Genomic DNA, 12,885 nt, shown 5'->3' with positions numbered 1-12,885 from the left:
ATGGAAGACAACAGTGGTGGATAATCACAGAATCCTCTCTATGGTAAAGAAAAACCCATTCACAACATCCAGACAAGTGAAGGGCACTCTCCAGGAGGTTGGCGTATCATTGTCAAAGTCTACGATCAAGAGAAGACTTCCCGAGTGCAAATACAGAGAGTTCACCACAAGGTGCAAACCATTCATAAGCCTGAAGAATAGAAAAGCCAGATTAGACTTTGCCAAAAAACATCTAAAAAAGCCAGACCAGTTCTGGAAAAGCATTCTTTGTCGGATGCAACTAATATTAATCTTTACCAGAATGACGGGAAGAAAAAAGTGTGGAGAAGGTACAAAGCATACAACGTCATCTGTAAAACATGGTGGAGGCAGTGTGATGGCATGGGCATGCATGGCTTTCAGTGGCACTGGGTCATTGGTGTTTCTTGATGATGTGACAGAAGACAGAAGCAACCAGATGAATCCTGCAGTGTTTAGAGATATACTGTCAGCCCAGATTTAGCCAAATGCAGCAACGTTGATTAGACAGTGCTTCACAGTACAGATGGACAATGATCCAAAACACACTGCAAAAGCAAGCCAGGAGCTTTTGAAGGAAAATAAGTGGAATATTCTGTAATGGTCGAGTCAATCACCTGATCTCAACCCAATTGAGCATGCATTTCACTTTCTGAAGGCAAAACTAAAGACGGAAAGACTTACAAAGAACAACTGAAAACAGCTGCAGTTAGAGCCTGGCAAAGCATCAAAAAGGAGGAAACCCAGTTCATGGGTTTCAGACTTCAGGCAGTTACTGCCAGTAAATGATTCTCAACAAAATTTTAAAAATAAACATTTTATTTATGATTATATTCATTTGTCCAATTACATTTGAGCACATGAAAATGGGGGGTGCGGTGTATAAAAATGGTTGCATTTCCTAAAATTTGTACTTGATATTTATCTTGATATATATTAACCCCTTGAACTAAAAGTCATCACTTCATTTGGATGGTTTCATTTTAATTTTATTCTGGTGGCATACAGAGCCAAAAGTATGAAAATTGTGCCTGTCTCCAAATATTTATAGACCTAACTGTATGTACTGTCCATTGTGCAGATTTTTAAAAAAAAAAAAAAAAATATATATATATATATATATATATATATATATATATATATATATATATATATATATCTAAACATAGGCTAAGGCAATTTTTTTTTTATTATTATTATTTTAGAGTAGGGAACACTTAAAACTCCTGGCAGCTGTTCTTTTCTATCTTTGCCTCTTTCAAGAGATTTCCTTTTACTTGCTTCTTGTAGAAATAACAGGAAGTGAAAGGACATTTCTCGAAAGTGAGGAAAAGGTCCTTTTAGACAGTTGTCACAAGTTTCTTCAGTAAGGTTTCCCATTTATTCCTGTTGGCAGCTCAAAATGTTGGATTACCCCCTCACAATCAGTCCCACTGACAATGGTCACCAGGACTGATAAAAAAAGGTGGTTCCTTGCGCCAAATGTTACATTACTACAGCACACAGAGGCTTATGGAAAGAACTACAGAGTGCAGTAGGGGGCCAGGCATTGAACATACTCAGAAATTTGTAAAACGGCAGCTAAGCCACATTTTTTGTTGTCACCCTTCCCCGTCTGGTGGCTGCCCATGTGAAAGAGTCCTATCTCACCTCAAATGGAGCCTGCCATGAGTAGTTAAAGGACAATATGACATCAACATCCCTCTCAGGCTGTAAAACTAACGGAAAAGGAGAGTTGATAGAAAATCCTCCATCTACAAGGTATAAATTCTCTTCCATAGGAGTTAGATGATTGGGAAAAGCATCCAAATGATTTCCTGAAAGAGGAACAGTAAGACATGTAAAAAAAGATTACTCTTAAATTCAAAAATACAATTACAGTTTAATGAGATTCCATGTCATTATATACAACAAAGAGTATAGCCAGGGCACCAGGTACTTTTGGAGATGACAACAAGACAAAGTCTTTGTGTCCTTATACCTTATACTGGCCCAACCAAAGATATACAATCACTAAAGGAGTTGTAAAGTCAGAAGGTTTTTTTATCTTAATGCATTTACTCTCCCTCCTGATTGGTTAAGACACAGCCGCAGTGCCATTGGCTCCTGTGGCTGTCAATCAAAGTAAGTTAGCCAATCAGGAGAGAGAGGGGCAGGGCCGGGCGGCAGCTCTGTCTCTAAATGGACACACAGAGCTGCAGCTCGGCTTGGGGTCCCCCATAGCAAGCTGCTTGCTGTGGGGGCACTTGACAGGAGGGAGAGGCTAGGAGCAGCAACAAGGGATCCTAGAAGAGGAGGATCTGGGCTGCTCTGTGCAAAACCAACTGTGCAGAGGAGGTAAGTATAACATATTTAAAAAAAAAAAAAAAACAATAAACTAGACTTTACAATCACTTTAAAGGTGAATAAAATTCCAAGGACTCTGCTATGACATGACCCGTGAAAGGTTACTGAGCCTTCTTCATCAAGAGACCTTTATGTCTAGTACCCGCAATAAGAAAATCAGGTGAAAATTTTTGAAGTAATCGCATAATAATCTGATCATTAATAAACAGCTTTCCAATGCCGATATTGACAGCTCATGTGAAATTATCCAAAGGGACAAGAGCAAAATTTTTCTCATATGATACCAGATCGAACAATTTACGTTTGTGCAGTACACTATTCTCCTGCAAATATAGAGTGACCAGGGCTGCGCATGCAAAAAAAAAAAAGAATACATTACAATACAATACCATACATTACATCACTTCCAAAGTTGTATACAGTTGTACATGAATTTTCGTAACTTTAGTAATCTATTTGTTTTCAATATGAGACAAGTATGCAAAAAAAAATAATAATAATTCTCATTGTGTGTATGAGGCTTTAGCATGTGTTGGAGGCTTACAAACCTTTGACACGTATTCTGTCACACACAAAATGCTACTGATAAGACCTGGTCCTGATATTCAAGAGACAGTGAGCAGACTATGAAAAGAAGTGGTATACTTTAACACACATGCAGCTTCCCAAACGTGTCCTCCAGAAATGTTGTTTAGGAGGCAACCTCACATGTCCACAGGGGTTATCAGTGTTTCAGCAAACTGAGTTGAGTATGGTACTTAGGCATTTGTTTTATAAGGTAAGAAAGAGCCACACTTCTATCTGCTAGTTTTAGAGTCTTGAACAGTTACATACCTTTCCAAGCCAGAAATTCTCGTACTCCTTTGTAATCTTTGTAGAGGTATAAGCCCCTGGTGAAGTTATATCCTTCCCCTGCAGTGAATCGGGATTTAAATAAGTCCTGGAAGATACTGGACACTATACCACCTGGCATTACTAAACGGGTCTGTAGCCTAGATGGGTCCCAGTGGAATTTTCGACAATCACCTTAAAAGGAATTTAGTTTTTTTTAGTCTGGCGAAGCAAATCATTTATGCAATACAAATAACACTATTTATTTGTGACATGGCACTTGTGGGTGCAAAGTCTTATCATGATGCATATAACCTTCTTTGAACTTTCTTAGGTCCATATATGAACTAAAAATCCCCGACCTTGGAGATGTGTCACATACTTGAAGTCAAAGTTATGCATCATCTTTAAATCCAGGGTAGGACAGTTTGATCACTACCTTGGACAATCCATCAGCATGTACAGCGGTTTTGCCTGAATGTTCTTTTTTTTTTATTTTAATAAGTACTTTTTATTGAATGTTTTCAAATTTGTACAAAACACACAGATAAATAAAAAAGAGAAGAAAAGAAAAACATGGCTGATAAAACAAAATGGGTCATGGACATGGACACCCGCCAATCATTAAGCATATAAATCTTCCAGCTATATGTTAGACAGATCAGTAAGATCAGTGATATCTCAAAACAGTAACAGCAGGTTGTTCATACAAAGTAGGTAAAATTAACAAACAGGTCTCACCCACCCCTAAGATATCATTATAATGTCGGTATGGCAAAGAATAGAATAATTAAACATTAGAAGAATAACAAAACCGTGTTACAACTCATTCTCATTGTAAATATTGCATTGACCATTGCTCATTAAAATCTTCATGCCATGATTGCATAAAGTAAATTAAATACCGGGGTATTAATTGGATCCCCAGATACACCACCTTTAGTACGGGTCTAGCTAACACTGCAGTAGTCTTAAAGAAACCAGGGATAAAGGAGTCAAACCTGGCAACTCTATCCAAGGATCCCAGAGCTTAGTAAACCTATTGTGATTCTCCATTTATATATTTGTTGTTATCTCAGTAGCTTAATATTAACTTGTCGTCTCAAGTCTTCAAAAGTGGGGGAGTTTAAGGACATCCATCTCATGGCTATATTTTTACGAGCTATAAACAGTAGTCGTAGCACTGGTATTCTAACCTCAGGTGAAAATTGTTCCTCATCTATATTTCCCAGCAAGCAGATCGCTAGGAAAAGTTCCAGTTGTATGTGATAAACTTTATCAATGGGGTCTACAATCGATCGCCAGTACCAAACCAGCTTTGGGCATCTCCAAAGCATGTGTAACAAATCAGCTGTATGTCCCTGACATGCCTGAATGTTCTTACCTATCACCCGGATGACATCAGTTAAAGAGTTAAGCCAGAGGATACCTGTGCCAGCTGCACGAGCCCATATTTCATCCAGGTTTGCAGCAAAGGCACTGCCCCAGATCCCTGTGAAGAGATGGCAGTAATCAATAGGCTATTAGAAGAACTTCAGAATTACTTGGAAAAGAAGAGGAAGGAAAATATTTTGCAGTAATTTGAGTTTATTGTAGTGGCTACTATATATGTGTGTATATATATATATATATATATATATATATATATATATATATATATACACACAAAAGCAGATAAAAAGAGTAAAAGCAGTGCCTCTAAGTGGTATATCATTTGTTCTCTACCACTATTATGTGAATCCAGGCTGATTTACATTTCTCACCTTGCAAGTAACAGAGCTTGGGTTCTGACCTTCTTTGAATAAGATGTCCCATAAAGAACTCACTACCAAAGTCTTCAGTGCGAATGAAGGCTCCATATTTACGAAATCCAATTTCATGTGGTGTAAATTCACACCATTCTGAAAAAATATTCAATTTTTACAATGCGGTTAATTTGCTAAAGGATTTGAGAATGTTCACGCATTCAAATATGTGAAAATTTGCTTAAAATATCCTATAATACAAACTCCTGTTTACTTATTCTATCTGCACATAATTGGATAAGTAAAGTGAATATTTAAACAATTTATTGTATGAACATCCCTAAATCTTTTACTAAAGCATTCCCAGTGATACCTGCAGAGACAAAGTAAATAGTCTAACTAGGATATTGAGAGAACATGAAAACTAGGATAAAGTGATGCCCACTCCTGTTTTGAAACATGCATAATTATTATTATTATACAGGATTTATATAGCGCCAACAGTTTGCACAGCGCTTTACAACGGGAGGGCAGATAGTACAATTACAATACCATTCAATACAGAATGTAATGAAACCAGATGCCAACTGTTGTTTTTAGTCTTTGTTAGACAAATAATGCTACCCAACTGGTGCTAATAAATACCAGGCCATTTGTATTTTATAAATATGCTTATGTGAGTTCAGGCCCCTGGATCTTAGATGAAACATTCGGGTGAGAAAAAAAGGCAGCAGAGCAGTAAACATGCAACAGTCTATTCTACCTGTACATCCCTTTGTTGTGTGCCTAGGACCATGCTTTTTGTGATTGGATATGCTGTACAGCTATTGACTGAAATAAAGCACCCTTGTTTTGTTTAAAAAAAAACATGCAACAACCTGCAAATACCCATTCTATGGCATGTGATCTGTTTTTATGTCACTCATGCTTTACCTGCAAAGTCTCCTCCACTGATATTCACTCGAACATTGACTCCTGCATAAATAGGGTAAGGATTCTGACCCTTCTGCACACACTCCTTCTGGTCTGAAAGTTTTGCTGGATTTTCCTAAAATATTTAAAATAAACCAAATTAATGTTCAGAAAGTAAAAAATCTGATTGGTGTTGGGGTAGCATATACCAAAATAAAGCTACTTTGATATGGACAAATAAATAGATAAAAGGATGGGGAAATGTATTAGATGTGGAGAAAAAATTTTCCAGACATTTAAAATGTATGTTAACCGAAATAATGAGTTCTCTTATTTGCTCCCTTTTATTCTGTTAAATATGTACCATTAAAATCAGTTTTTGCAGTGCATCCGGAAAGTATTCACAGCGCTTCCCTTTTTCCACATTTTATTAGGTTACAGCCTTATTCCAAAATTGATTAAATTCATTATTTTCCTCAAAATTCTACAAACAATAACCCATAATGACATTATGAAAGAAGTTTGTTTGAAATCTTTGCAAATTTATTAAAAATAAAAAAGGAAAAAATCACATGTACATAAGTATTCACAGCCTTTGCCATGACACTCAAAATTGAGCTCATATGTACATCCTGTTTCCACTGATCATCGTTGAGATGTTTCTACAACTTGATTGGAGTCCACCTGTTGTAAATTCAGGATTTGGAAAGGCACACACCTGTTTCTATAAGGTCTCCCAGTTAACAGTGCATGTCAGAGCACAAAAAAAGCCATGAAGTCCAAGGAATTGACTGTAGACCTCTGAGACAGTATTGTATCGAGGCACAAATCTGGGAAACGGTACAGAAAAATATCTGCAGCAGTGAAGGTCCCATTGAGCACAGTGGCCTCCATCATCCATAAATAGAAGAAGTTTGGAAACACCAGGACTCTTCCTAGAGCGGGCTGCCTAGCCAAACTGAGCGATCGGGGGAGAAGGGCCTTAGTCAGGAAGGTGATCAAGAACCCAATGGTCACTCTGACAGAGCTCCACCGTTTCTCTGTGTAGAGAGGAGAACCTTCCAGAAGATCAGTCATCTCTGCAGCACTCCACCAATCAGGCCTGTATAGTAGAGTGGCCAGACGGAAGCCATCCCTTTAGTAAAAAGGCACATGACAGCCTGCCTGGAGTTTACCAAAAGGCACCTGAAGGACTCTCAGACCATAAGAAATAAAATTCTCTGGTCTGATGAAACAAAGATTGTCAATGGCAAGCGTCATGTCTGCAGGAAACCAGGCACCGCTCATCACCTGGCCAATACCATCCCTACAGTGAAACATGGTGGTAGCAGCATCATGCTGTGGGGATGTTTTTTAGTGACAGAAACTGGGAGACTAGTCAGGATCAAGGGAAAGATGAATGCAGCAATGTACAAAGACATCCTTGATAAAAAATCTGCTCCAGAGCGCTCTGGACCTCAGACAAGGGTCCTGCAAGAATGGGAGAAACTGCCCAAAAAAATGGATTTTTGTAAGATCTTACCGTAAAATCCTTTTCTCTTAAGCTCATTGACAGACGTAGTCTTCTTGATTCTCAAGAGCTGGGTTATGTTGTCTCCGCAGGAGTAGGACTAGGCAGAAAGACAAAACGTTCTGGCTCCACCTTAGGGGCAGTCCCTGAGGGTATATCCTCCCTCTCTCTGCTACAGGGAATCAGTTCTGTTCTAAAGCAGTAACAGAGAATTTAACCCAACCCAACTCAATGATAGAGGGGTGGGTACTACGTCTGTCAATGAGCTTAAGAGAAAAGGATTTTACGGTAAGATCTTACAAAAATCCATTTTTCTCTATCGCTCATTGACAGACGTAGTCTTCTTGATTCTCAAGAGCTGGGACATCCAGAAGCAGTGCCACAAATGAGGGGTGGGATTGACAAAAATCAAATCCAATCTAGAAGGCCCAACCGGTGCCAAACTAGAAGTTTTAAAGGCTCATTATAAACAAAGAATGAGACTAAAAAGAAAAATTTCCAACGGAAAAAAACCCTCGAGGCAGACCACTGGTCTCCTCAAATGGCGGCCTGCAAAACCTTGCGGCCAAACACGGCATCAGATGATGCCATTACATCAACTTTATAATGTTTTGTAAAGGTATGCACCGATGACCAGGTAGCCGCCTTGCACACCTGGACCACTGACGCCTGATGGCAAAAGGCCCATGACGCACTAAGCGCCCGAGTGGAGTGCGCCTTAACAGGGAACGGGGGCTCCCGACCCTTAATAGAATAAGCCTGTACCACCGTCTGTCTGATCCATCTGGAAATGGTCGCGGCAGATGCAGGCAACCCCTTTTTGGGTCCATCCGGGATCACAAAAAGTGAATCCGTCTTGCGAAACGAGTCTGTCGTTTTCAAGTATACCCTGATCGCCCGGACCACATCCAAGGAGTGTAAAGCAAACTCCCGAGGATGACTGGGCTTAGGACACAGGGAAGGTAATACAATTTCTTCATTCAGATGAAATTCTGAAACCACTTTTGGTAGGAAGGATGGATTCGGACGAAGAACCACCTTATCTCTATGAACCACCAGATATGGTGAACGACAAGATAATGCGGCCAGTTCTGACACCCTGCGTGCAGAAGTAATAGCCACCAAGAAGGCCACCTTCTGGGACAACGTAGGTAGAGGAATCTCCCTAATATCTTCAAAGGGAGGTTTCTGAAGAACCGACAACACTAAATTAAGATCCCAGGGTGGTAACGGCGCGCGCACTGGCGGAGCCAGATGTCGCACCCCCTGGATGAAATTCCGCACCAAGGAATGAGTAGCCAAAGGCTTCTGAAAGAAGATAGCTAATGCTGAGACCTGACCCTTGATAGTACTCAAGGCCAGTTTCTGCTCAACCCCTTGTTGCAGAAAAGCTAATATTCGACTAATCGAATAAGACTGTGGACGGAACCCCAGAGGTTCACACCATGCAATGTAGGACTTCCATGTACGATGATAAATCTTTCTGGAAGTCGCTTTCCTTGCTTCAACTAGAGTAGGAATAACTGAAGCTGACAAACCTTTGTCCTTCAGCACCTGGGTCTCAATAGCCAGGCCGTTAAAGCCAGCGATCGTAAAGCAGGATGGAAGATCGGTCCCTGAGACAGTAGGTCCTCCCTGAGAGGAAGTCTCCACGGGACGTCCGCCACCAGTCTGACCACGTCGGCGTACCAAGCTCGACGAGGCCAGTCCGGAGCTACCAGAATTACTGGAATTCCTTCCTCCTCTATCCTGCGAAGAAGTCTTGGCAGTAACGCGAGAGGAGGGAATGCATACATTAGCTGGTATTGCCCCCACGGGGCGATCAGTGCGTCTGCGGTCTCTGCTAGAGGATCGCGGGAGCGAGCCACGAATCTCTGAACTTTCCTGTTGAATCGTGATGCCAACAGATCCACATCCGGGGTGCCCCACCGTAGGCACAACTGGTGGAAAACGTCTGGATGGAGGGACCATTCCCCCTGATCCAGAGTCTGACGGCTGAGATAATCTGCCTGCCAATTCTCCACCCCCGGAATGAACACCGCAGAGATCGCTGGAACAAATCGTTCCGCCCAGCGAAGAATGCAAGCCACTTCTTTGGCCGCTCGGACACTCTTGGTGCCCCCCTGGTGATTGACATAAGCCACGGCCGTGGCATTGTCCGACTGGATCCGAACCGGGCTACCCTGGAGCTGCTCGGTCCAGTGAATCAGACAAAGTCTGATCGCTCTCAGTTCCAATACATTTATCGGCAACCTGGATTCTTCCGGGGACCAAAGTCCCTGGACAGATAACTGACCGAGAATTCCTCCCCATCCGGATAGGCTGGCATCCGTGGTCACTATCGTCCAATATATTGGCAGAAATGACTTTCCCTGGCTGAGCATCGAAGACCGAAGCCACCAGACCAGAGACTCTCTGGTCTGTTTGCTCAATCGGATCTAATTGTCCAGGGATTCCGGATTCCGATTCCATCTGAGAAGAATCTCTTGCTGAAGAATTCGGGTATGGGACTGGGCAAATGGGACTGCTTCGAAGGAAGCCACCATCAACCCCAGAACCCTCATGCAAGTCCGAAGGGAAGACCAGCTGTTGGATAGTAACAACTGGACTGCTGATTGAATCTTTCGGAGTTTCCCTACCGGAAGGAAAACTCTTGTCCTGACTGTGTCTAGAATTAGACCCAGATATTCGAGCCTCTGGGTGGGAACCAGAAATTACTTTTGCTGGTTCACCAGCCACCCGAATTCCTGTAAAGAAATCATAGTAATTTCTATGTTTTGTAGCAAGGTCTGAGGAGACTCTGCATGAAGCAGAAGATCGTCTAGGTAACCAAGAATCAATATGCCTCTTTGGCGCAGTAGTGCCAACATTGGGGCCAACACCTTCGTGAAGACCCGAGGAGCCGTGGCGAGACCGAAAGGTAACGCCACAAACTGATAGTGGTTCTCTTCTACGGAAAAGCGTAGAAACCGCTGATGTCCTGCGAAAATGGGAATGTGAAGATATGCGTCCTTGATGTCTATGGACGCTAGGACATCCCCTGGATGCAGGAAGGCTGCTACTGTGCGAATGGACTCCATTCTGAATCTTCTTATGTTGACAAAAGAATTGAGTGCCCTTAAGTCCAGAATTGGACGCACTTTGCCCTCTTTCCTGGGTATTGTAAATAGGTTTGAATAAAACCCTTGAAAACGTTCTGTCCAAGGAACGTGGACTACCACTCCTTGTTGTAGTAAATCCGTGACTGCTCTCCGCAGATCTTGTAAACGATCCGGGGATAGTCTAATATTGGAAGGGAAGAATCGCGCCGGTGGGAGAGATCGAAACTCGATCTTGTACCCTGACCTTATGACTTCGCAAACCCACTTGTCCCGGATTCTGGAAAGCCATGGATCCGGGAACCGGCGAAGACGTCCCCCCACCCCAGTTATGGGTGGGGGCGCACCTTCAGGCTTTGGACGATTTATCTTCAGGTCTGGAGGGGGCGGGCTTTTGCTTGCCCGACCAACGACCCCTGACACCTCCTGAAGGAGCTTTGGAGGACTTAATTTTTTCACCCGCGGGACGAAAAAACCTCTTGTGAGCAGAAAAAGAAGGCCCTCATCTTTGACGAGTTCCTTTACCTTTAAAATTTTGCGGTAAAAAGGTGCTCTTTCCACCCGTGAGATCCTTAATGATCTCATCTAAGTTGGCTCCAAATAGACGCTCTCCTAAAAAGGGGATATTAGCCAATGCTTTTTTGGAACCTTGGTCGGCTAACCAACCTTTTAGCCACAGTGTACGCCTGAGAACCACTGCTGAGACTGATGCTCGCGCCAATAAAGGAGTGGCGTCTAACGCCGCATCACACACAAACTGTAACCCCTGTATCATTTGTTCCAACAAATCTGATACCGCCTGAGGGACCTCTTCTAAGTCCCGGCGTAACCACTTGGTCCATTCAGTTACAGCCTGCGAAACCAGACCAATAGCTATCCAAAAAAAGCTGATCCAATCAAGGAAAACATGGTGCGAGACATAGCTTCTATCTTGCGATCCACTGGATCTTTAAAAGACGGAGCGTCTTCTAGAGGAATAACCGTGGCTTTATTCAATCTAGCAATTGGTGAATCCACCACAGGTGGTTCTGTCCATTTCTTAATGAGGGTTTCCTCAAACGGATAACGCCTGTTAATGCGTTTAGAAATAGTAAAAGTGCGTTTTGGCAGACGCCATTCTTCTTCGATTGGATTGCCAAAACATTTGGGCAATGGAAAAACCTTCGCCACTTTGATGCGTTTTTTAGTCCCAAAAGGGATTTCAGTTTCAGCTATTTCCGATGGAATACCCTGTAATCTTAAGGTTTCTTGAACAGATACAATGAGTGCGTTACCAACGCTTCCTCTCTGGCTATGGCTGATGCCGAAACATCCTCCTCACTGTCTGAAGAGACAGGACCCGAGACACCAATCCCAGATGAAGTACCTGCAACTGCAGAAATAGGCTCAGAGTCTGAATCCGAGGTTTCAGATAATAAGGGGTTAGGCGGGGGTCGCTTTCTTGCGCCCTGTCCCTGACAAGCCACTTCCACCCGGGACTCAAAAGTTTCCATAATAGCTGACAATGATTCAATCGTCAGTGGGGTGCTGGAGGATCCTGCAGACCCCTCGAGGGGATCCGGAGGAGATACATGAGTGGCAGGGTCCATGTTAATTCAGGACACCTTTGCCAGAAAAAACAAAAAAACTTATTTTTTTTTTTTTTTTTTTATGTGTCTCCCCCTAGCGCAATAGCGCCCCTCAGAGTACCTGCTTCTCGATCCCCACAGAGAGAGAGAGGGACCCCCAAGGCTCACCAACCGATGCAGTGAAGTTTCCAACCAACTGCAGTTAGCGTCTGTCTTTTACAGACTGGAAGGAGCTGTTGCTTTTTCCCGGGTAGAAGGACGTGGCTCCGCCCCCTGTGTACGCCTTCCAGCGTTCCCAGCTCTCCACGAAGTAGCTGGGCTCATGAAACATGGCCGCCCCCATACAAGAGACATAAGACTCCAAAAACATGGCGGCCGGCGTGACCTGAGGACATACATGCACTTGGTCTACGGCAAAATGGCGGCGGACCGCCGAAATCGTTTTCCCAGCACATCCACCTGCATCTCTGCTAAGTGGCGATATATGGATCTACAGGAGATACACTACAAATAAGGTAGGATTATACCTCCTATGTCTGCTGTAATGTTACAGTCTGCTGGGTAGAGTGTTAGCTCTCAAACCAAGTCCACTTCCCACAAACACATACTGTATTTCCAAGGGGGACTTTTTAGTGTCAGATATATACTGACCATGTATGGAGGGGCCCATAATTCATACTGCCTCATAACGAGGAAAGAAAAAAGGGAACGTTTACTCACCATACCAAACCGACAGGCACCCTCTCTTCACAATACCCTCTCCACCGGGGTGGGGGGTTGTGGACCACTCCGGACGCCTCGACTCTCTGGTTCCTGGCGTCCAAGCGAGCTTTTAACTCGCAAGGTCAGTCCCTCCA

At 42.8% G+C, this 12,885-nt stretch overlaps 1 protein-coding gene across 1 annotated transcript in view; it reads right to left on the bottom strand.

The window, feature by feature from the left end:
• LOC309543186 (cytosolic phospholipase A2 zeta-like) overlaps positions 1-12,885 on the bottom strand; it is a 166,771-nt gene that overhangs the window by 39,241 nt on the left and 114,645 nt on the right. The window contains exons 14-18 of the mRNA XM_082242594.1: positions 5,874-5,988; positions 4,959-5,096; positions 4,580-4,687; positions 3,199-3,390; positions 1,669-1,835 (exon numbers count right to left, since the gene is read on the bottom strand). Of these exons, the coding sequence (XP_082098720.1) occupies positions 1,669-1,835; positions 3,199-3,390; positions 4,580-4,687; positions 4,959-5,096; positions 5,874-5,988 (720 nt within the window). The remainder of the gene's footprint in view (positions 1-1,668; positions 1,836-3,198; positions 3,391-4,579; positions 4,688-4,958; positions 5,097-5,873; positions 5,989-12,885) is intronic.

This window comes from Pelophylax lessonae (assembly GCF_965119305.1).
Source record: "Pelophylax lessonae genome assembly, chromosome: 13".
NCBI classification, from domain to species: Eukaryota; Metazoa; Chordata; class Amphibia; order Anura; family Ranidae; genus Pelophylax; species Pelophylax lessonae.
This window is presented reverse-complemented; position numbering and strand designations above follow the sequence as displayed.